At 46.2% G+C, this 23,202-nt stretch overlaps 1 protein-coding gene across 1 annotated transcript in view; it reads right to left on the bottom strand.

Annotated features, from left to right (window-relative positions):
• LOC144824520 (pinopsin-like) overlaps positions 1-23,202 on the bottom strand; it is a 170,646-nt gene that overhangs the window by 67,990 nt on the left and 79,454 nt on the right. Inside the window, exons 2-3 of the mRNA XM_078683585.1 lie at positions 7,091-7,273; positions 2,676-2,821 (exon numbers count right to left, since the gene is read on the bottom strand). Coding sequence (XP_078539711.1) covers positions 2,676-2,821; positions 7,091-7,273 — 329 coding nt within the window. The remainder of the gene's footprint in view (positions 1-2,675; positions 2,822-7,090; positions 7,274-23,202) is intronic.

Here is a 23,202-nt window from a genome sequence, read left to right on the forward strand (position 1 = left end):
TGATTTTGGGAGATCTCAATCTCCATTTTAACGACCCTCTGGACCTGGTGGCGACTGACCTCCACTGCGACCTCTCATCCTATGAGTTGGGACTGCTCAATACAGGAGCAACACACAACAAAGGACATCTGCTTGACCCAATTTTCACCAACGTTCAAGCATTAAAAACTATACCACCCTTTCCTCTCCCATGGACAGACCATTTCCTGGTCCCTTTCTCCTGGCTAGTCGGGACCATGCCACAACAACCCCCCAAGACGCGTGTTATGGATAGGGTCTGGTCAAAACTCTCTGTTGAGAATTGGATCTCCAAATTAGAAGACTCCTACCCCCCTCCAGCTCGCGACCCGGTGGTTCCAGACACGAACTTCGAAAATTGGCTCACTAACTCTCTCGACTCCATTCTCCCCAAGAAAAATATTCAGAAAAAGGAGAAGAGAGCTGACTCTGCCCCCTGGTACACGCCCGAGCTGAAACTCCTTAGAAAAGGATGTAAGAAGCTGGAGCGATCTTGGAGGAAAGACTGGTCGGGACCCAGCAGAGTTGAGTATCGCACCGCCATGAGAGCATATAAGGCTGCCTTGCGCAGTACCAAGACACAATTCTTCGACGAAAGAATTAGAAATTCATCTAACTCTTCTAGAGAAACCTTCCTTATCATCAAGGAACTGCTCAAGGTGCCGGAACCCCCTCTGACTCAAGACATCTCAGGGACCAAATGCAATAACCTTGCGAAGTACTTTGACGCCAAAATTCTCAACATCTTAGCCACCCTGCCCCAAGCTAATCATGGAACAGACACGAGCTGCCGGCCCGCAATACCCGACATTTAGCTCGATGCCTTTGGTCCAGTGTCAGTGGACGAGGTACTCAAAACTCTGGCCATCATCAAAAGCGGCTCCCCGTGCGATCCAGTACCTATGCGGCTCCTGACACAGATTGCAACCACCATTGCCACACCGGTCACCGACCTTATTAATACCTCGCTTCTGCAGGGAGTGGTTCCACCTGGCTGGAAGAGAGCGATTGTTAAAGCCCTTCTTAAAAAGCCTCTCCTAGACCCGGCGGAATTGACCAATTACAGGCCAATCTCACTACTCCCCGAAGTGAGCAAGGTTACGGAAAGACTGGTCAATCAAAAACTTTCCCATTTCCTGGAATCCAATGGCCGTCTCCGGAAATAGCAAACAGGCTTTCGTCCTGGACAGGGCACAGACACCGCCCTTCTGGCAGTCGTTGAGGAGGCCAGATGCATCTTGGATTCGGGAGGATCAGTGGCAGTGATCCTCCTGGACCTAAGTGCAGCTTTTGATACTGTCAACTATCAGGTCCTCATTCGGCGACTGTCAGACATAGGGGTGGTAGGGACAGCTTTGTCCTGGCTTACGTCATTCCTTAGCAACCGCACCTTCCAGGTATGGGAGAGTAACCCACGTTCGGCAGAAATTCCCCTCCAGTGTGGGGTACCACAAGGCTCATCCTTAAGCCCCACATTATTTAATGTGTACATGGCCCCCCTGGAGGAGGTGGTTGCCCCGTTTGGAATCAAAATCGTGAGCTACGCTGACGATACTCAACTGGTCGTCTCTTTATCCCAACTTGCTCACTGCCCGGACACCCTTCACTCCTGCCTATCAAAAATCTATAGCTGGATGTGTGACTCCTCCCTCAAACTAAATGGGTCTAAGACCGAAATTATGCTCCTAGGGCACAAAGGCTCCACTCTTCCTCCAAACATCTGGCCCACCTGTCTCGGGGAGCCCCCCTCCCCGAAAAATGAGATCAAAAGCTTGGGAGTCTGGATGGAACAGGATCTATCATTCAAGACCCAAGCAAAAAAAATAGCGGGAGCCTGTTTCGGCCTCCTCTGATCTGCCTGGAAAATTCTGCCATTTCTTCCACAGCCTTCTAGGAAGCTGCTTATCCAAGGACTGATCCTGTCCAGATTGGATTTTAGCAACGCCATCATCCTCGGTACACCAGAAACTACATTTAACAAACTTCAACAGATCCAGAACGCTGCAGCTCGGCTTCTCACAGGCACCTCAGTCAGATTGTCAGCCAAACCTGCACTTAAGCTGCTGCACTGGCTTCCGATTCGCGAAAGAGTAAAATTCAAATCCCTATGTATTGCACACAAACTGTTGCAGGATGAGGGCCCCCCCATCCTGAAGAATTTAGTTTTACCCTACAAAGCCAACAGACCACTCCGGTCAGATCACGAACACCTGATCACTGTACCCAGAGTGAAAAAGACACGTACAGGAGGACGGCGATTCTTGGTAAATACAGCTAAATTGTGGAACTCCCTCCCCTTGAAACTACGTGCTGAATCCTGCCACCTGCGCTTCCGGAAACTCCTGAAAACTCACCTCTTTCCGTAATCTTCTCCTTCTTTGTCTATGTCTTCTTTCTTTTCGCTCTGGTCTCTCTGTTATGGTTTAGTGCTGGGATGCTTCCGGGTAACTACGCACTCTATAAATCCGCATTCATCTTCATTCATCATCATAGAAAAAACAGTTTTCTTTACCCAACCCTGCATCACTCACAATAACAACAGTAGGCATTCTAGAATGGTGCTTTGTTTGATGATGTCAGCCGGGGTTTTGAGCTCTATGGTGACATCATTGGCCCCTTTAAGAAGAATGAAGGGCTGAGTGAATGTTTATACTCACCGCACGCAGAGTCATTAGTAGGCTGGTATAGGAGAAGACGATCATGCTGAGAGGCAAGGTGAAGCAGGTAATGAACAAGGCCATAATGTAGCTGTTATTGTTGCTGCCTCCAGTGTACCAGTTAGGCCCACAGGACGTCCTCAGACCTGAGAGAGAGGGGGAGACACACTTTAAAATGAAACAATATACAGGAATGTTTTTTATTTACAAAACTCACCATGTAGCGAAAATATATTAAACGCATCACAGCTTTAATAACCATGGGCCATATGTATATATTTTAGGGATTGCGATTTCTAATTGCGATTCATTGTGAATCACAAATTATAATGTCCAAAAACCTACAACTTGTAAATAGCGATTCCTAATGGGGTGGCACTAGACCTATCTCATGAATATTGATTAGGTAGGTCACAATTTCTGACCCAGTCGGAATTGCAGTCATCACAGGGATGGTGGCCTGCAGGAGTAGGAGACCATCATGTCTGTGATTGCTTTTTAATAAAGGAAAACGGTATGCTTTTGAAAACATAAAATGAAACGTTTAAGTTTATATTTTTTTCCGGTAGGCAGTGGTCCTTTGGACCACTGCCAGCTCTTAAAAAATATTTGTTTCAACATTCACAAGGGGGAAGAGGTCCCTTGGAGCCCCTTCTCATTTGCAAATGGTTACCTTCATCCTTGAGGTGTCGGTAAGAAATGAAGGGTTTGCAGCTGTAATTCGGTTGCAAAACATTCATACATACCACTGCGAAACGGTATTAGGAAGGTACACCCTAAATATGCCCGTTCCAAATACCGAATCGCTAAACAGAAATTGCAATTCGCTAATATGTTACTGAATCGCAATTGAGCTCTGTACATATGTAAAAGCAATTCTGCGGTCAGAAATGGCCCAATCATACGAATCAGGCTGTAACTGACAGCAAACATGCATTTGTACATATGGCCCCAATGTAATATTTTATAATACAGTATATTATGAAAACTAACTTTCCTAGGGTCTTTTATAAGCGCATTGTTCCACATTTTCTAGGACTGGAGTTAGACTACTAATTTATATAGTAGCAGTATATAAACCCACCACACTTCATAATGTTTATGTACATTACAGCATACTGAAAAATATATGCCTTGGATCTCTGATGCGACTCTGACCCCTTCATTCTAGGAATGAGATTAAAAAAGAAACGTATCCCACTAGAGTACTGTTGGGGAGAGACAAGCCACAATTTGAATGAGACATTTTCAGACAAAATGTTCAACGTTTTATAACTAAGGGCTAGATGTACGAATAATTGGTTGCAAAATACTGGTCGCAAACTGCAACCAGTAGTTTTCCAAATAGAAAATTGTTTTTTGAAATCGATCTATGTACTACTAAGTTGGTTCATAAAATTCCAAATAGTAGTTGATCGCAATCTGACCTTCCTTTATATATATTAAGGAGGTAGGTCACAAATTGCGACTCACTACGATTGCTGGCCATCTCAGGGATGGTGGCCTGCTGGGGTCATGAGACCACAATATATGTGATCACCTTTGAAAAAAGTGTTTTCTTTCTTAAATGCAGCCTGTTTTCCTTAAAGGAAACGGCTGCACTTAAAAAAAAGCTTATCTTTTATCTTATTTTTATTTTGAGAGTTGGCCTGGGTCCTGTTGGCGGCTGCCTATTCATCAACAACTTTTTTTTAATTCACTTGCAAAAGAGGTCTCGATAACGTTTTAATCTTTTGCGGATTTTGGTTGCAAAACATTGATACATAGCATCTGTATTTCGAAGGGATGCTTACAACACGATTTTTAGATACCTAATCAGTATCCATTGGCAATCTCATTTTAGGAGTCAGAAAAAGTTTTCCAACTCCTAAAACAGGGTGCGTACATCTGAAAAAGCATGTTTACAGTAGAAAGACTAAATTGGAGCATTTGCAACCATAAAAATGCTTAGTCCATCTAGCAGTATGTTATGAAGAGGGCACTTTTTTGACTCTGAGAGTTACAAACAGTAAAGTTTGTATTAAGAGAGATTCCAACCACTTTCTTTCACTAAAAAGTACCTGCATCAGTGGTTGTTAACCTTTTACTTCTATGAACCCCCACTTAATCATTACTTGAATCTGGGGACCCCCACTGAATCATTATTGAATCTATGGAACCCTACTGAGTCATTATTGAAATCAAAGGAACCCGGACTAACAATTTTGATGATTTGAAAAGCATGACAATATACAAAAATACAGAAACAAGTATTCATCAAACATATAGACACGTGATGAAATGTTTTATTTAATTCACAAATAAATATAAAAAATAAAAATGTTAACGTCAATGGGAAACACAATGCTTAACCATATCTACAAGGCCATGTAAAGCCCCCGTGTGTGGCTTTTCATAGCCTTGCATTTATGGAGTGAGGCAATGCAGCGCAAGTCACTGTTTTGCCTCGCACTGCGTTGGGGAGGCGTGCCATGGGTGTTCCCATGCAACGTCCATAGATTTTGACACATTCCTATATTTACAACATGGCATAAATATGGGAATGCGTTAAAACCGTGCGCCTCCCCAGGGGTGGCATAATGAGGGGAAATAACATTATTTGTCCTTGTTTTTTCCTCTTTCCAGGTGTGTCTGCATTGCACATAGAAAGAGGAAAACACCTCCAATTATTGTTTTTCAGTGGCGGCTTCTCCGCTATGGTGGAGGAGCGTCTCACCACTGCTTTTAAGCAGTGCAACATTAAGAAAACATAACATTATATTAACTTTGAGTTATTATCATTTTATCTTTGTGTGCTGCTTTGCGGGTGGGCGAGGCTGCTCTGCCGTGAGAGCAGGGTAGGGGAGGAGTGCTTTGCTCACTCCTAAGTGTACATGACTGTTTGGCCGGCCCTCTCGAGCTTTCCAAAACAGTCATGCGCACTTTCCCTGGTCTCCCCGCTAGCTGCATTACAGCCTGCGTGGAGAACATGCCGAGGTCTCTATTCACCGGCTGAGCATCAAACCAGGATGCTCAGCCCAATCAAAATGCTGCATTGCAGCATTGTGATTGATCAGGAGAGCCTGGCTATGCTTCCTCTTCCTTAAGTCAAGATGAGGGAATTAGGAGCAGAGACGCAAGACACAGCGGCAAGGTAAGTGTTTCTTTTTTTTTTTACATTTCGCTCAACACCCTTTTCGAATTGGGGTAGGACAGCGCAGCAAAATCACTTGTGGCGCTGCCCTACCCTAGTTCTTATTGTAATTTCTACATTTTGCTTCCTTATTTATATACACTTCATTAATCAGTTAATATTATTTCATTTTCTATGCAGTCACGGACCCCCTGAGTAGGTGTCGCGGACCACCATGGTTCCCTGGGCCACAGGTTAAGAACCGCTGACCTAGATCATGGGTAACCGTGCCTATAAGATGGTGGAAAGATTCTCAGGCCTGAACACATGTCCTATAATGTGATCTTAAACTTCAGGCCAAGCTTTGTCTGTTGTAGGTTAGGCGAACTAAGCTTGCTTCGGACCAACAGAAAAATCCAGTGTGCTGTGCATGGAGCTTTCAAACTGAGACAGTCTTGTAAGCCAGTGTTCAGAGTCCCAGGCTGAAGGCATAGTTTTCTTACAACCTACATGTGTAAATACTGATGATGGAGCCCTGGGGGCTACATTCCTTTTCATATATGGGCTCTTTGATATAAGATACACTTGTCTGTGTAAACACATTTCCTGGTTACGGAGCAGTTCTTCTTCTATGTCCATTGTGGCATAGACATAAAATATTATACATACAGTCATGAAGTTCATAACTCCTAGAAAATGTTGTAAAGTATTCACAAAGATAGAAATGCATCTGGGGACAGATGAACACGTATGGAATGTGCCACTTTATGTATCTACCGGCTGACAGAGCTCAGAGAGACCCCTTTGCTAACATGTGGTGCAATAGCATGGCTTATCGCTAGTAGCCTAATTAGAGTGAAAATGGGCTAGGTTTCCTTGTGTTCCCGTCTTGAGAGGGCCTGGCTAACTGTTCAGGATGGGCTCTTCCTATTTGAGCAGAACCAATACTGATTAGCTTATGGCAGGCCTCTGTGTTGAGTGGCACAGTGGTTGGAAAGCTGTGGAAAGTAACGTGGCCCTGAGAAATCACAAGCATCTAAGAATTATTTAAGAATGTATTCATTATATTGATTTTTTGTTTCTTTTATTATTAGTGTTGGCACTACGATCAGGAATGTTTTACATTCTGCACTCCACCTCCTTATTCATTCAATGGTCAGTGTATCATCTTTCGCCAAAGCAAAAGGTCAAGATAATAACATCTTCTATCCGTTCTTGAGATTTAGGCGAGACGGAGAGAGGAGGTATTGGTATTGTTTACTAGGGAGAATTGTGGTGGTATAATTAAAAATTGATTAAATACCTTCAGGCACATAGCTGCTCCACCCAAAGAGAGGTGGCGCCGTCCAGAGGAGAGACCAAACCCACGTGAAGGCACAGCCTATCACAGCATGCTTCTGCTGGAAACGGAATTCTCCCATTGGTTTACAGATCACAATGTACCTCTCGAAGGCCAGGATGGCTAGAGACCAAAGTCCCACGATACCTGCAGGGAGAAAACATTGTTGTGAATGATAAATGTACGGGGTTTGTGGAGGACGAATATGGAAGAAAGCCCAGCAGTTGTAGTTGTTCAAACATTGGCCACATGGTGAAGCAAATCACTAACTTGATTTCCTTCACCAAACGTTTAATCTCAACCTGGTTAAAACTGATTACTACTATTCCAGCTTTAAAATCATCTGAATCAAAATGTTCTAGCCACACATTATTAGGTCTGGCATTAGCCAGAATATTTTGCTTTCAATACAAATATCTAGTATACATAGTTAATTACAGAGGCTTTTAGTCCCCAGGGTACTGGTATGGGTTGTTGGAACATCGCAGGTTTAGAATCTAGTTAGGGTACTGTTATGGGTTGTTGGAACATCGCAGGTTTAGAATCTCGTACATGTATTCCTGATTGGGTAAAGTTCATCTCTCTTGGTGATATTTGGTGTTTTCAGGAGACCTGGGCAATTCTTCCTGTGTATCTTCAAGGCTTCCTGAATTTTTATAAACCCGCGATCAAAGGTTTAAGAGGTCGGGCTATGGGTGGCCTCACAACTTGGGTTCGCCAAGCTGCAGGTGTAACTGTCAAAGAAATTTTTATTGACTGTCCTGATTTATTGATAGTTAGCATTCGAACATGCAGTGGGCTGGATACAATGTTGATTAATGTGTATGCTAGGGGAATGACGGGTGGCAGAGTTTCACACACCCTTACCTGCTTAGATGATTTTTTAAGTTCTAATGTAAATTCCGGACACGTAATGGTGATGGGCGACCTTAACACCTGCTTCGAACCATTAAGTAATGATGATGGTTTACTAACCGAAGCAGAGGACCAGACCTGGGGGATCCCACAACTTGAAATACCCCCGATAACTAAATGGTCTCAAGCAGCTACTTATATTAAAGGTCTTTGTTTGAACTGGGGGCTCCGAGCTCTTAATGGTCGTACCAGCTCGGACAAGATGGGTAATCACACCTTTTATAATGGTAGATATAGTAGTCGTATTGACTATATTTTAGTTGACATGGAAATGTGGCCCGTGGTTTTAGACATGTCTGTTAAACCGCGCCAAGAAAGTGATCATGAACCCTTGGTGGCAGAATTGAAGGATTTTAGTTTTGTAGGGATGGTTGATCTAAGGCCTAACCCTGTTCAGGAGGCGGTAGTACTTACGAACGATATGAGGAGGGTGCGCTGGCCGAAAGTTTCGGTCGACGTGGAAGCACGCAAAAAGATCAGAGCTCTGGTCTTAAACTCCCTGGTAGAAACTGATAAGTGTGATGTACAGTACTTGGATATCACAGCCATTCATGCCAGCCTGTTTCTGTCCTTAAAATCTTTGTTCGTCAAGTATGTTGCAAATAACGGGAGAGGGAAGGGCAAGAAACCACTAAATTGGTTTAACGAAGCCTGCAGAAAGTCCCACGTAGATTTGTTTAAGGCCTTAAAATCAAAGAACCCTGCTCTAATCAAAGCAAGCAGGAAGGCTTTTAATGTAGCAAAACGCCATGCCAAAGCCGCTTGGGATGATGAGCGATGGACATCTCTAGCCGAGGCATGTGGTTCAAGGAACTTACAACAGTTCTGGCACTTGCTTAGGTGGGGTAGCTCACAGGATGATCGCCCAAGCCCTGCTTCTGTGGAACCACAAAAATGGGTGTCCTATTTTGTGGAACAATTTAGATGTTGCAACACAGCGCATGTTTCTATTAGCTGGCCATTATCTTTTGACACTCTTGTGTTCTCGGCTAATGAAGTCGAGGCAGTTCTGAAGGCCATCCCTAGGGGAAAAGTGCCAGGTCCAGACTGTATCCCAGCGGATATATTTCTGGAGGATCACGACCTTTGGGTTCCATACCTGGTGCGTTTGGTAAATGCATTAGCAGCGGACGCCAGAGTACCCGAATCCTGGGCTGGTGCTGAAATTTTGCCTATCTTTAAGAAGGGCGATCGGTTGGTTCCCTCCAACTACCGGCCGATCAGTCTAATAGACGCGGTACAAAAGATCATAACCCGTCTTGTGCTCACTAGGATCCAGGCATGGGTAGAGGAGCATGATATTCTTACCCCTCTACAAGCTGGGTTTCGACCCTATGTGAGCACACTGGATCAGGCATTCCGATTTATGCTTTTGCACTGGAAGATAGTTACCCTTGGTAAAGGCAACCTGTATGCGACCTTCGTGGACCTTAGGTCAGCGTTTGACCTGGTCCCGAGGGCAGGCTTGTGGAAATCCTTACTGGATATGGGTATGCCCCCCATATTGGTACGCCTGATAGTGAACCTTCATGCCCAGACCTTTGCCTATGTGCGCTGGGGAAAACCGGGTGAGGTGACGGAGAATTTTCCAGTGGCCAAAGGTGTCAGACAAGGCTGTGTCTTGGCACCTACCTTGTTTTCCCTATATATCAACGGGGTCACTAAATATTATGACAACTTTTCCACGGACGCCCCAAGTTTGGCTGGCATGCGAATCCCCCTGCTCATGTTCGCTGACGATACTCTCTTGATTTCACGAACCAGACAGGGTCTGCAAAAGGCACTGTCAAGGTTCGAGAGTTTCTGCAGCGAGCATGAGCTGGAGGTGAACGTGTCCAAGACCAAATTTATGGTCTTAAGGGGGCACAAGCAAATAAATGCCAGGGTTTCCATGGGGGATATCCCCCTGGAGCAAACTAAGCACTTCACCTACCTGGATGTTACCTTCAGTGACACTTTGAGCTGGACCCATCAGATCGAGCTCATGACTTTGAAACATCAACAGCTGGGCGGGGCACTGATCAAGGAACACAAAGGGTCATTTACGAGGCCGATGTCCCCGCTTATTAAGATCTATGGGGGTAAGGTTCTACCAGCAGTCTTGTATGGTGCGGAACTATGGGGTGGCAGTAATTTGGATACATTAAAACATGCCCAAAATAAATTCTTAAGGATGTCCATAGGCTTGCCCCAGTCGACCCCATTAATCCCCCTACTTTATGACCTAGGGTGCCACTCGGTGGAGGACCAAGCAAGACTCCGTCCATTAACATTCTGGCGCCGTCTGTGGACAACACCCGAACTTCATTATTATGCTGAAGCATGCTTGGAGGTTAAAAACAGCCCTAGTGCCATAACGATTGGATGGTTCAGAGACCTCAAGGCTATTTTATTAGCTTTGGGTCATGGCGATCTGTGGTTCGCGCCTGAGTCAGCCAATTTCCCCTCAAAAAAGGAACTAAAAAAATGCTATTGGGACTGGGTGACTCACAACATGTACTTGAAATCAAGCTCAAGCAGCCTCACTGGACTGTTCATTGTACACAAGGATGCGCCCAAGCTAGAATGGTACTGGGATACCATAACGAAACCCCTGGACCGCAAACTATTTTTTCAATTCAGATGCGGTTCGCTTCCCATAGGGGAGTTTACCAAAAAGTGGGGAACTGAAAGGTCGGGGTTCTGTCCCAAGTGTCAAGGTACTGGGGAAAGCCTGAATCACTTTTTGTATGTGTGCCCTTTATACTTTGCCCCTAGAGCCAAATGGCTAAGACCGGTTGGTAGACATCTAGGTACCAGATCGGCTGTAGAAGCAACTAGATTGTTAAAAACCAACCTGGATTCCCTTATTGTTGTTGGGGTTGCTAAATTCCTTGGGTGGGCTTGGGTCCTTAGAAGCAGGTTTATTAAAAACTCCCAAATGGTGACTGTTTAGTTTTTGTTGACATGCAGACCTAAGGTTGTATTAGAGTTCCTCTGTAGAGTTTTGTTTATTTGTACATTTGTTTAAGAAGCTGATTAGTTATAAATGATTTAATACGTGTTTTAACTGTTTTTTATGTATGTATTGTATTTTATGTCTTTTATGATGAACTAATCGAATAAAGACTTCTTGAACTTGGCTTTTAGTCCCCTTGCTTCAGGCATTGGTCTGCTGTAATGTCATTCACAGTGTTCTTCCCACCCTCCACACCATAAAGCATGGGCCAAAGGGTCAGTCCACTTCAGTCAGTGGCTTACCTGAATGTGAGTGAGCATTCTGGTCATGCACAATGTGCCCATCCCCACAGTAAGTAGTCCAGTCCCCATCAGAACCAGGGGCTACTGGTCCACTGTGTGCTTTTACATGAAATAACATATAGATTTTGGCTTTTAGACAATGTTTGTTTTTATGCAATGCATGCATTCATACAAAAAACTTTCACAAACAAATTCAGCATTGGCGAAGTCAAAAGGTCAGCAACCAAAACCAAACTTATAGACTTTTCCAACACTTGTTAGGTCTCGGCCTGACGTAGGCAGCGCATGCGCTGCCTCATCATTCGAGGCTTCTTGGAATCGACACGATTCCAGGAGCCTCATCCCAGCTCCGCCTTAACTTTTGATTTGTGCACGTTGTTTTGCGTCACAAATGATGCCAAAGGCAGTGCAATGATTGTACTGAAGGCATGTCACTCCCTTATTGTTGCCACCCTGTCTCCTTTTATCTACGCCCTGCGGGATTGGATCTTTTACCCGCGGCGTTACACTAGTGCCTTTATTTACTGGGGAAGCACTATTTGTTTCCCCTTCGTCTGTCTCACTGAGACACAGATGCTTACCACTATTGTTCTGTACCATAGCCTGGACGTTTATCTCTATTATGTTGATTAAAAAAGTGCTGATGTGAGTTTGTACTTCGAACTACAGCCGAATGCTGAATGGACCCTCTGTTCTGTTCTTTGGAAGTAGGTGCTGAATCAACGTTGCATTTTGTTCCTTAAGACAGCAAAGAACGTAAACTGCACTATGTTCTGCCACACTAGGGATGTGACGTCACACTATGTGTAAGCAGTAGCAGTGAAGCGACACCGCGTTCTCTCGGGGTGAGATAACTGTGACCTCACACTGCCTGTTGTTAACTAGCAGTGAAGTGCGTGTTGTTAATGGTCAAGTGACAGTGCACTTGTTCTATGGCACAACGATGAAATGACAGTGTCATTTATTCAAAGAACGTTGAGGTCACCTGGGTTTTTTGCGTGGTAGTGGCTGCAGAAGCGCGCCCTACAAATGCACGCAAGATAAAATAAAAAAATTAACTAAATAACGCACCGTGGCAGAGAGTGTTGAGGACAGCCCATATTTTCAGTTCAGTAGTGGAGCTTGTTGAAGTGACACAATTTAGATCTGGACAACATACTTCTAAAGTTACAAAGTATTTTGCTCGGTTGAGAGACCGGCATTAGAATGCATTCTGCTCTATTTCAGATAATATTATAATCTATTTAACTCGATAGCCGAGGATGTCGAAGTGGCCCTGTATATCTATTTGGTATCAGAAACTGATGATGTTGCATTATATTTTGATCAATAGCAGAGAGTGCTATAGATATATATATATATCTCCCAAGCACCACTGCATTCAGCGATCCTCAGCCTCACAACGCTGGCGCCGTGGGTGGCTGCAGTCGCCACACTATATTCTTTTCGCAAATCCCCAATCACCTCCACATTCGGTTTTCAAGGAAAAACGGCACACCAGGTAGGTCCAGGCACAATTAACTTTTAATGTGTACTCTCCAAACAAAGATGACGCGTTTCGGCGTGAAGCCTTTATCAATATATATATTTTCATTCAGAAGATTTACATTGTATTTTATGGTAGCAGAAAGCGCCGAGGCGACGCTGTACGTTTATTTTAGATCAGACAATGTTGAAGTCACAGTGCTGTTTGCTCGGGAGCACAGAGTGCTAAGGTGACCCCGTATATTTGCCTCATAGAAGCCGTTTTGTGCGGTAGCAGAAGGCACCGGGTGACCTTGCATATTTGGGTCATACAAGGTCATTTGTTCGACAGCAGAGAGCGCTGAGGTGACCCTGTATATTTATTTTGAATCAGATAATGCTAAATTAACAATGCTGGTGCTGAGGCGACCCTATATATTAGCCTCAAACAAGACATTTTGCCCAGTAGCAGCTCTCTACTACTCACTAATGCTCTACTCTCAACTACTTACTCTCTACTACTCACTCTCTACTGCTCACTCTGCTACTCACTCTCTGCTACTCTCTACTCACTCTCTCATACTCTGTACTACTCACTCTCTACTACTCACTACTTCTCTCTATTACTCACTCTCTATTACTCACTCTCTACTACTCACTCTCTACTCACTCTCTACTACTCACTCTCTACTACTCACTCTCTACTACTCACTCTTTACTACACACCTCTACTACTCACTCCCTACTACTCACTCTACCACTCACTCTCTATTGCTCTATACTACTCACTCTCTGCTACTCACTCCGCTACTCACTCTCTGCTACTCACTCTCTACTATTCTATACTCACTATCTACTACTCCCTTTATACTACTCTCTACTACTCTACTCTCTACGACTCACTCTCTACTCACTCTCTACTACTCACTACTACAATCTACTGCTCACTCTCTACTACTCACTCTCTACTACTCTCTACTACTCATTCTCTGCTACTCATTCTCTGCTACTCTCTACTCACTCTCTACTACTCTCTACTACTCACTCTACTACTCACTCTCTACTAATCACTCTCTACTACTCACTCGCAGTTACTCACTCTGCTACTCACTCTGATGCTCACTCTGCTACTCACTCTCTACTACTCACTCTCTACTACTCGCTACTACTCACTCTCTACTAACCACTCTACTAATCTCTACTACTCACTCTCTACTGCTCATTCTGTACTACTCACTCTCAACTACTCACTCTCTACTGCTCACTCTGTACTACTCACTCTCTACTCTCTACTTCTTTCTACTACTCTCTACTCTCTACCGCTCATAAATACAAATGTATGCATGCATACATATACATATACATATATACATACATATGCATGTTATGTACATGAAAGTTTGAAAAACACTAATAAAAGCGAAGCTAAAAAGCCGCCTAGTTACAAACAGGACTGCTTTAACTTAAACGAGGGTGAGACCTGTTGCATTTTTAATGATTGTTTTTTTCTAGTTACTGGGGTATGCAAAAGGGTGCATGCAATGCCAAATCAGATCAGCAACTTTGGAATATTTTTGGTCATTATTGGCCAGAAAATTATCTTTTTGGATGATGCACAATATCCTATCTTCCATTTTTTGCCGTAAAAATCAAGGGCCAGATTTACCAAAAGGACTGCATGCTCTTCAGTCATGCAAGGTGATGGAAGCCTTAAGTGAGATCTACTATACCACGCTGAGCACACCTTGTGTGGCTCTGAGTGACATAGTAAATCTGGAGTATTGCAACGCTGCCTTTTGTTACTGTGCCCTGGGAAGTCACTCCATGGGTGGAGCATGGGTGTTCCCATGCCCCTACCCTTTGATTTTGGCACATTCCCCAATTTACCACCAGCAGTAAACCTGGGATTGCTTCAAAAAGGTGCGGCATCCCACGGAGGTGCAACGAGGAGAAATAACTTTATTTCTTATAGCTATTTCCTCTTTCTACATGTGCTACATTCTGCAGCACATGTAGAAAGAGTTAAAAGCCTCTAAAGATTATTTTTGTGCAGGAAGGTACCACTTCTTGCACAAAAACAATCCTGCCTGCAAGGCAGACACCCTTGCAATATGCTGCAAGGGTTCCTGCATTGGAGCTAGGCTGTACCGTGTGCGCCAGCGCAGGGAGAGAGCAGAAATGCACCATATGTTAGTATGCCGCCCCACCTGTCACATATTTTCAAGAAACAAGGGAAGCCAAGAGTTCTGGAAGGGACCTGGGGTACAAGCATTCATATAGGAACAATGGCCCCTTACAATATATATTATTGACGGTAATTAACCCAGAAATACAATGATGTCTATGCTATATAAATCCCAAATGATTTTATAGATTTATTTGAAAAATAAGGAAACCATGAAAGTGGGGCAATATGCAACAAAAAAGTGAGGGCCTCTTTTATGAAAAGTGACGCATCGCTGCGCGAAAACAGCGACAGTCACTTTTAATTTCACCCTCCCTGCAACACCAATGATGCTTCATATTTACAGTATGACGCATGATGTCGCAAGGAGTTACAGATACATCAGTATTTCTGACGCAAAAATGATGCATTGCTGGACTGTGTCACAAAAGTGAAGCAACTCCAGCAATGGGTCATTACACATAGGCAAGTCCCATGTGAAATGTTGCTGCGTCAGTCTTACGCCTGCCATGAGTTAGGCGTAAGATATTGATGCATTTGCGTCCGAAAAGTGGCACAGTGAAATCTTATATATTTCACTGCGTCACTTCTATGACCCTTGGTGCGTCGGAACGCCCCTCCTGCATATATAATGTGGCGCAGGGGTTTAACAAAGTGACGCATTTAGGTATATGCGTCACTTTCTAAATGTGGTGTAACAAGTCTAATTTTTTACGCCGCTGGTGCGTCACAAAAAGTGACGCCCCGGCGGCGCAAAAGTGAAGCAAGGGCTCATAAATAAGCCCCTGAGTTTCCAAACTCAGGCATTGCAAACAGTGGCCAAATTGCAATCAATAGTTAGTCTTTAACCACAACTCTGTTCTGCATGGAGTTCAAGTGAAAGTGAGTTTGAACACTTCCATGTTGAGGTCTTTTTTATCTCTATGGGACTTTTTCTACCCTTGAGTTTTGATTCAGGGCATTCCCGAGCTTGGATCCTTGGGATGCCAATGCTCTGCCTTGGTGTTTAAATTGTAGGAAGGCTGTTATGTTTATCAGGTTCCACCTGTAGATTTATGCAAGTGGTGGTGCCTTTGGAGGTTTAAGCACATTGTGGCTGCCTGGTTTTAACCCCCTCAAAGCTGTGATTGAGGGGTATATGTACAAGGGGATTTTACGCCACCGGAAAGTCACTTTTTTCAATGTTCTGGTGGCTCAATGTCCTGCACCTTATTTACAAAGCCGTGTTAAACCATTTTGCATGGCTTAACACCACTTTGTAAATATGGTACCCTTTCACACAGTGAAAGGGACGTGCAATGGATGTTGCTGTGGGAAATTTGAGGCAGCGCCAAAAACTAACGCCATGCAATGCAGGCGTTAGATTGGCGCAACGAGGAGAAATACTTTTATTTCTCCTCATTTTTGCTTTTTCTATGTGTGCTGCATTCTGCAGCACACATAGAAGAAGCAAGTCACCATGATTGATTGTTTCTGTGCAGATGCAGGAAGGGACATAATACCGCACATAAACAATCATTCCTTCAATGCAGGCACCCTTGCACTATGGCTCAAGGGTATCTGTGTTGACCCTAGGCAGTTTTTTTTAGTGCTAGGGAAAGTACAAAGGTGTGCTGTATGCTTGTAAGTATGGTGCTTTCCTGCGTTTTGGAAATGGCTCAGCACGGCACTGCAAAATTTGTTGCAGCACGGCTCTGTGCCATTTCCTTATACGTATAAGCCTGAGTTTCTTTTAGGAGGCCTATGTCGATGAAGCTAGTGAAATCCAATCAATCAATCAATCAATCAAAACATTTATAGAGTGCACTACTCACCCGTGAGGGTCCCAAGGCGCCAGGGGGGGGGGGGGTGGGGGGAGGGGGAGTGCTGCTACTGCTCGAAGAGCCAGATCTTGAGGTGCCTCCTGAAGCTGAGATGGTCCTGGGTTAGTCGTAGGTGAGTGGGGAGGGAGTTCCAGGTCTATGCTGCCAGGTAGGAGAATGATCTTCCTCCGGAGGTGGTTCTGCGAATTCGTGGGACGATGGCGAGGGCGAGGCTGGTGAAGCGAAGCTGGCAGGTGAGGGTGTAGAACGAGAGTCAGCTGTTGAGGTAGTCAGGGCCCATGTTGTGGAGCGCTTTGTGTGCGTGGGTGAGCAGTCTGAACGTGATCCTTTTGTTGACGGGGAGCCAGTGGAGGTTTCTCAGGTGGGTGGTTATGTGGCTGTGGCGAGGGATGTCGAGGATGAGTCGTGCGGTGGCGTTTTGCATGCGCTGGAGCCTAGTCTTAAGTTTGGCGGTGGTTCCTGTGTATTGGGCGTTCCCGTAGTCCAGTCGGCTGGTGACGAGGACCTGGGTGACTGTTCTTCTAGTTTCTGTGGGTATCCATCGGAAAATCTTTTGAAGCATTCGCAGGGTGTTGAAGCATGAGGATGAGACGGCATTGACTTGTTTGGTCATCGTGAGGGAGAAGTCCAGGATGAAACCCAGGTTGGGTGCATGGTCCGTGGGTGTCGGTGCGGTTCCCAGCACCGAGGGCCACCATGAGTTGTCCCAGGCAGATGGGGATTGTCCAAGGATGAGGACTTCCGTCTTGTCTGAGTTGAGCTTGAGACGGCTGTGCTTCATCCAGTCTGCTACTTCTTTCATTCCTTCCTGGAAGTTGGTTTTGGCGGTGGCTGGGTCCTTGGTGAGGGATAGTATCAGCTGGTTGTCGTCGGCGTAGGAGATGATGTTGATGTTGTGTTTTCGTGCGATGGTGGCGAGGGGGCTCTTGTAGATATTGAAGAGTGTTGGACTGAGTGAGGATCCTTGAGGAACGCCGCAGTTGATCTTGGTGGCCTCGGATCGGAAGGGGGGGAGGTGACCCATTCCAGGGCCTTTCCTTGGATTCCAGTGTTGCTTAGTCGGTGTATTAGGGTGCGGTGGCATACGGTGTCAAAGGCTGCTGAGAGGTCCAGGAGGATAAGGGCGGCTGTTTCCCCGTTGTCTATCAGGGTTCTGATGTCGTCTGTGGCTGCGATGAGGGCGGTCTCGGTGATGTGGTTGGCTCGGAATCCGGACTGGGAAGAGTCGAGCGAGTTGTTGTCCTCAAGGAAAGCAGTCAGCTGTTTGTTGACGGTCTTCTGGATGACTTTCGCCGGGAAGGGGAGAAGAGAGATGGGTCGGAAGTTCTTGAGGTCCTTGGGGTCTGCTGTGGGTTTCTTCAGGAGGGCGTTGATCTCTGCGTGTTTCCAGCTTTCAGGGAAGATCGCTGGCGTGAAGGAGCTGTTTATGACGTTCCGCAGGTGGGGTGCGATTGTGGTGCCGGCTCTCTTGAAGATGTGGTGGGGGCATGGGTCGGAGGGGGAGCCGGAGTGGATGGTGCTCATGACGTGGATGGTGTCTTCACTGCTGATGGGGGTCCAGGAGTTGATTGTGATGCTGGGGGATCGTTGGTTTGGTGTCCTGAAGTGGAGTTTGGGGTCCGAAGCTGTTGTGTATGTCTGCAATTTTGCGGTGGAAGAACGTGGCGAGGGAGTTGCAGAGGTCTTGCGAAGGGGTGATGTTGTTGTTGCTGGCGTTGGGGTTGGACAGCTCTTTGACGATGCTGAAGAGTTCCTTGCTGTTATGGGTGTTGTTGTCCAGTCGCTCTTTGTACGATGTTCGCTTGGTGGTCCAGATCTGCTGATGGTATTCGCGAGTGGCGGCTTTGAGGGCTGCCATGTGTTCTGTCGTCCGTTCTTGGCGCCAGGTCTTTTCGAGTGTTCGGCAGGTTCTCTTTGCGGTTTTGAGGGCGTCTGTGAACCATGAGTGTTTTGTGGTGGTGGTCTTGCTGTGGGGGTTTTTCAGTGGAGCGAGGTCGTTGGCGCAGTTGGTGATCCACTGTGCGAAGTTGAGGGCTGCGTCATTGGTGTCAGGCATGTTGGTGTCGGCAGGTGGGTTCTGGCTCAGTGACGTGGTAAGCTGGTCAGTGGTGACTTTGCTCCAGCATCTGCGGGGGATCCGATGCGTGTGGTGGTGAGATGTAGTCTTCTTGAATGTGAAATGTATGCAGCTGTGGTCGGTCCAGTGTAGTCCTGTGGAGTGGTTGAAGGCGACGTGGTTACTGGCGGAGAAGATGGCGTCGAGGGTGTGGCCAGCGAGGTGGGTGGGGGTGTCCACCAGTTGCTTGAGTCCGAGGTTGGCGATATTGTCAAGCAGGGTGGTGGTGGTGTAGTCGTTGTTGTTTTCCAGGTGAAAGTTCAGGTCTCCTAGGAGGATGTATTCTGGTGAGGCATGCGGGCTGATGGCGTTGGCGATGGTTTCGCTGAATTGTGTGCGTGGGCCCGGGGGTCTGTAGATGAGTGTTCCTCTGAGGGTGGTCTGGGGGTCGGTGTGGATCTGGAAATGTAGGTGTTCGGTGGAGGAGATGGTGTCTTCGGCGTTTGTCATGACGTTGATGGTGTTCCTGTAGATGATGGCGATCCCTCCTCCTGTTTGGTTGACGCAGTCCTTCCGGGTGATTTTGTAGCCGTCCGGGATGGCTATGGCAATGTCGGGGCTGAGAAGGCGTTCATCCAGGTTGCCGTGAGGAAGACGACGTCAGGTGCTGTTGCATCGAGGAGGTCCCAGAGTTCGATGGCGTGCTTGTGAACGGAGTGGGCGTTGAGGAGGATGCACTTGAGGTGGTTGTTGTTGCTGTGTGCTTTGGCGGGCGGGGTACGGGATCTGAGGCTGGTGAATTTGCAGGCTTGACAGGTGAAGGGTCCGTGGGTGCGTCAAGGGGTGGCTTGATAGCAGGCGGACGCTCGTCCGGTGTTGAGTGCGTTGAGGGTGGCGGTGTTGTATATCAGTCGGTTGGTCTGGGTCCGACGAGGTCCAGGGGTTCTGGTGCTGGGCGCGGTCCAGGCGCAGACGGTCGTAGACAGGCTTGCCTTTGGCGCGCCAGCTGCGTGCGTCCGCTGCGCGTCCGCGTGGTCTCCTCCATATAAGGCGAAGTGGGAGGGAGGAGCAGCTGGGAGGCGGGAGCGGGGCGGCGAATGGGCGTCAGGGAAGCGGGTACAGAAAGCAAAAGGGGCCGCCGGGGAGCAGCGGCGGGCACAAGCGGGAAATAAACAATCACGGGGAGAGCAGAAAAGGAGCAAAGAACAGGCAATACACCAGTGGCACAGGCAAATACACGAGGCCACAGTAAAAGAAAAAACCACTAGATACTCAAGCGCAGGAGCAGCGTCGAACTCGCGGCAGCAGCTGTGAAAGTCCTGGGATCACACAGGAAGCCGTGCGGTGCTTGGAGCGACCGGCCCTGCGAGGGGGGTCAAGGGTCACAAATCCAGTAGGTGGTTGTTCTGGAGCCGACTCAAAGGAGGGTTATTTACACAGGGTTGTGTGGATACTTGCATAGTGCTATGCAGTTTTGTGTTTCTCCTGCACGTTTTTGTAATGGTAAGTAAATCGGCACAATGCTTTGCGTTGCTGTGTCTCACATGAGCACCCTTGCAAATCCTTTGTAACTAACAGACAAACAATATAAAAGGTATCAGAATTTGATGCACTCATTAGCCATGAATAAGCATCCTCTGAGTATCCAATGCTGAACTGCAACTCCGTGTCATTGTTATTCAGTGAGCTATGTTGTTGCAAAAATAAACTTTTTTCATGAATGTCAATGTTTAGAGTGTCACTGCACAATGGCTCAACTACTTTGAAGGACTTTAATAGTGTATATGCTATTCAACATGCCCAGGTAGTGAAGATGGAAGGCTAACTGTTTCCAAGGAAACCGTAAGGGCACTATGTATACTTCAACTGATAATTGAAGTTGAATTATTGACATTTCTAGCAAGGCAAACATGAATAAATTCAGGGCCTTATTTATGAAAACTGTCCCATCGCTGCGTGAAAACAGCAATGCAACAATTTTCACTGTACCCTCCTTGCAACATGTTTGATGTGTCATATTTACTGTATGATGAATCATGTCACAAGTAATGACAGATACATCAGTATTACTGACTTATCTGTCGGCACAAAACTGACGCATTTCTGTAGTTGTGTCGGAAGCATGACACAACTCCAGCAATGCAGGGGGGAGTGCTATGAATATAGCAGTACATCAGTCTTATGCCTGCTGTGAGGCATGTGTAAGATATTGATGCAATGGCATACTAGCAGTGGTGCAGTGAAATCTCATATATTTCAATGCGCCACTTCTATGAGGCTTTTTGTGAGGTAATTCCCACCCTGCATACATTATACTGGGCACAGATATAATGTGGTGCAGGGGTTTACAAAGTGATGCATCTGCCTCGATGTGTCACTTTGTAAATCGGGTGCAACATGTCCCATTTTTTACCCCGCCGGTGTGTCACAAAAAGTGACAAACCGGCGGCGCAAAAGTGTCACCAAGCCTCATAAATAAGGCCCTCAGGGTTCTAGTGAAAGGTATCTAATGCATGGCCTGTACTAGATCAGGAAGACAGGAGACGCGAAGGACAAATTGTTGCTGCTAGGTGACGCCACCTGCGAGCTCTCACATGGACATCTAATGTAAAGATTGACAATGGAAGTACACAATGGCACAGATTTGCCAACCTTCGCTCAAATCTGCAGTGTTGGCAAGTTTTCTCTGGGGTTTGTCGATTAACCCATGTACTCCAGTCCCCTCCAAATCCTGTGGGTAACAAATGCGGTCCATACTAGGCATGTCCCAGAAATATTTGTTTTCTCGCCTCTAAGTCCTTCTGCATATGTTGCAACAGCGTCAAGCCAGATAACTGGACCAAATCGTTCTCACCAAAATTAATCAAAAGCATGCCCAGACAACCCCTCTGTGGGACCATTTAAGTCAGCCATAGCAACAGGCTACCCAAATGCATCCCCACATTCCACCACAATAGCACCTCGTGTTAGCTGATATGCAGTCCCACATTTCATCCCTTCACTTGCTGGTCAGAGTACTTTGCTGCCCAGTGCACAAATGAATGACCCACAATCCAAGTCACCGTCTTGGTCCCTGGACTGCGCATGCACCCTGTAGTAGAAATAAGGCAATTAGCTCTAGCGACACACACCACCAGACAGAAAAAAAACATTAATTTTCTCACAGCACTTCGATCTCCACCTGCCAATCTGACCCCAATTCCAAACCAGACATGCAGCTGCAGTTGCTGCTCCTCTCTGAAAAGAATGCATCTCAAACCACAGTGGGTCCTTCCCCAGCCTGTGCAAAGCCATATGTAAAACAGACAGCAACTGAAAAGCCAACACCCTGCTGCCTTCTTCATGACAAAAAACTGACTTGTGCCACAAACCAGGCCACACCTGAAACTTGCGCAATTCCTGCACCAGGCACAACTCCACTTCTCTCCCTTCATGCAACCATACCTACTTTCCCCTACCCTGCTGATCCATGTTGGATCTGGGGGGGATCTGTGAAGATGGTAGACTTAGCCATGCTGAAGGAGAGGCCCGATGTCTTAATAGCGTTTCGGAGGATTTGAAGCACTCGGAGACTGAAGGTTTCTGGCTTGATCAAAAAGATCAGGGAGTCATCTGCATAAAATGCAATTCTATCTGTGGGTCTCCCCTCTCACTTAAATCCCCAAACCTGTGCGTCCACTAGGGGCTCTATAACTATTATGAAAAACAGTGGCGATAGAGGACACCCATGATGTGCCCCGCTGGATAGGAAAGGGTTCAGAGACTGCAGTTCCCACTGTTGCATGGGCAGTTAGATTTGTGTAGAAGAGCTTGACTTATTTTAGAAACTTGTGTCCAAAGTGGAACTGTTGGAGGAGTGTGGATAAATATTTCCAATCCACTGAGTCAAACGCTTTTTGAATATCTGCCAGCAAAAACACAGCCGGGTCAGGTAGGCAGTCAGCAAGGGCGAGCGTATTGTATACTTTGCAAATGTTGTGTCTAGTGGTGCGTGTGTGTATGAAGCCCATCTGGTCATGGTGGACCAGAAAGGGCATCCATGTTCATAAGAGCGATCGGACTGCAGGAGGAGCATTGGTCTGGGGATTTTCCTGGCTTGGGGATCACTACTATCTTTGTCCTGTGAAAGTCAGGCAGGATCTGCCCTGTTACGAATACCTCGTTCAGGACTGCCACCAGGGGGTCTCTGAGCTTGTTCATAAATAATTTAAAGAATTCACTCGGGAACCCGTTAGAGCCTGGTGTCTTGCCAGATTGCAGGTCTATTACTTGCCGGATTGCAAGTCCCTTAGGGCAGTCGTCAGTTCCTCAGGAGTGAGGTCTAGTGTTGCATGTACAGCCAGTGATTCTTCAAGATGAGTCCCAGGATGGCTGCCAGCACTTCCTGGTTGAA

This window comes from Lissotriton helveticus, chromosome 3_1 (genome assembly GCF_964261635.1).
Source record: "Lissotriton helveticus chromosome 3_1, aLisHel1.1, whole genome shotgun sequence".
NCBI lineage: Eukaryota > Metazoa > Chordata > Amphibia > Caudata > Salamandridae > Lissotriton > Lissotriton helveticus.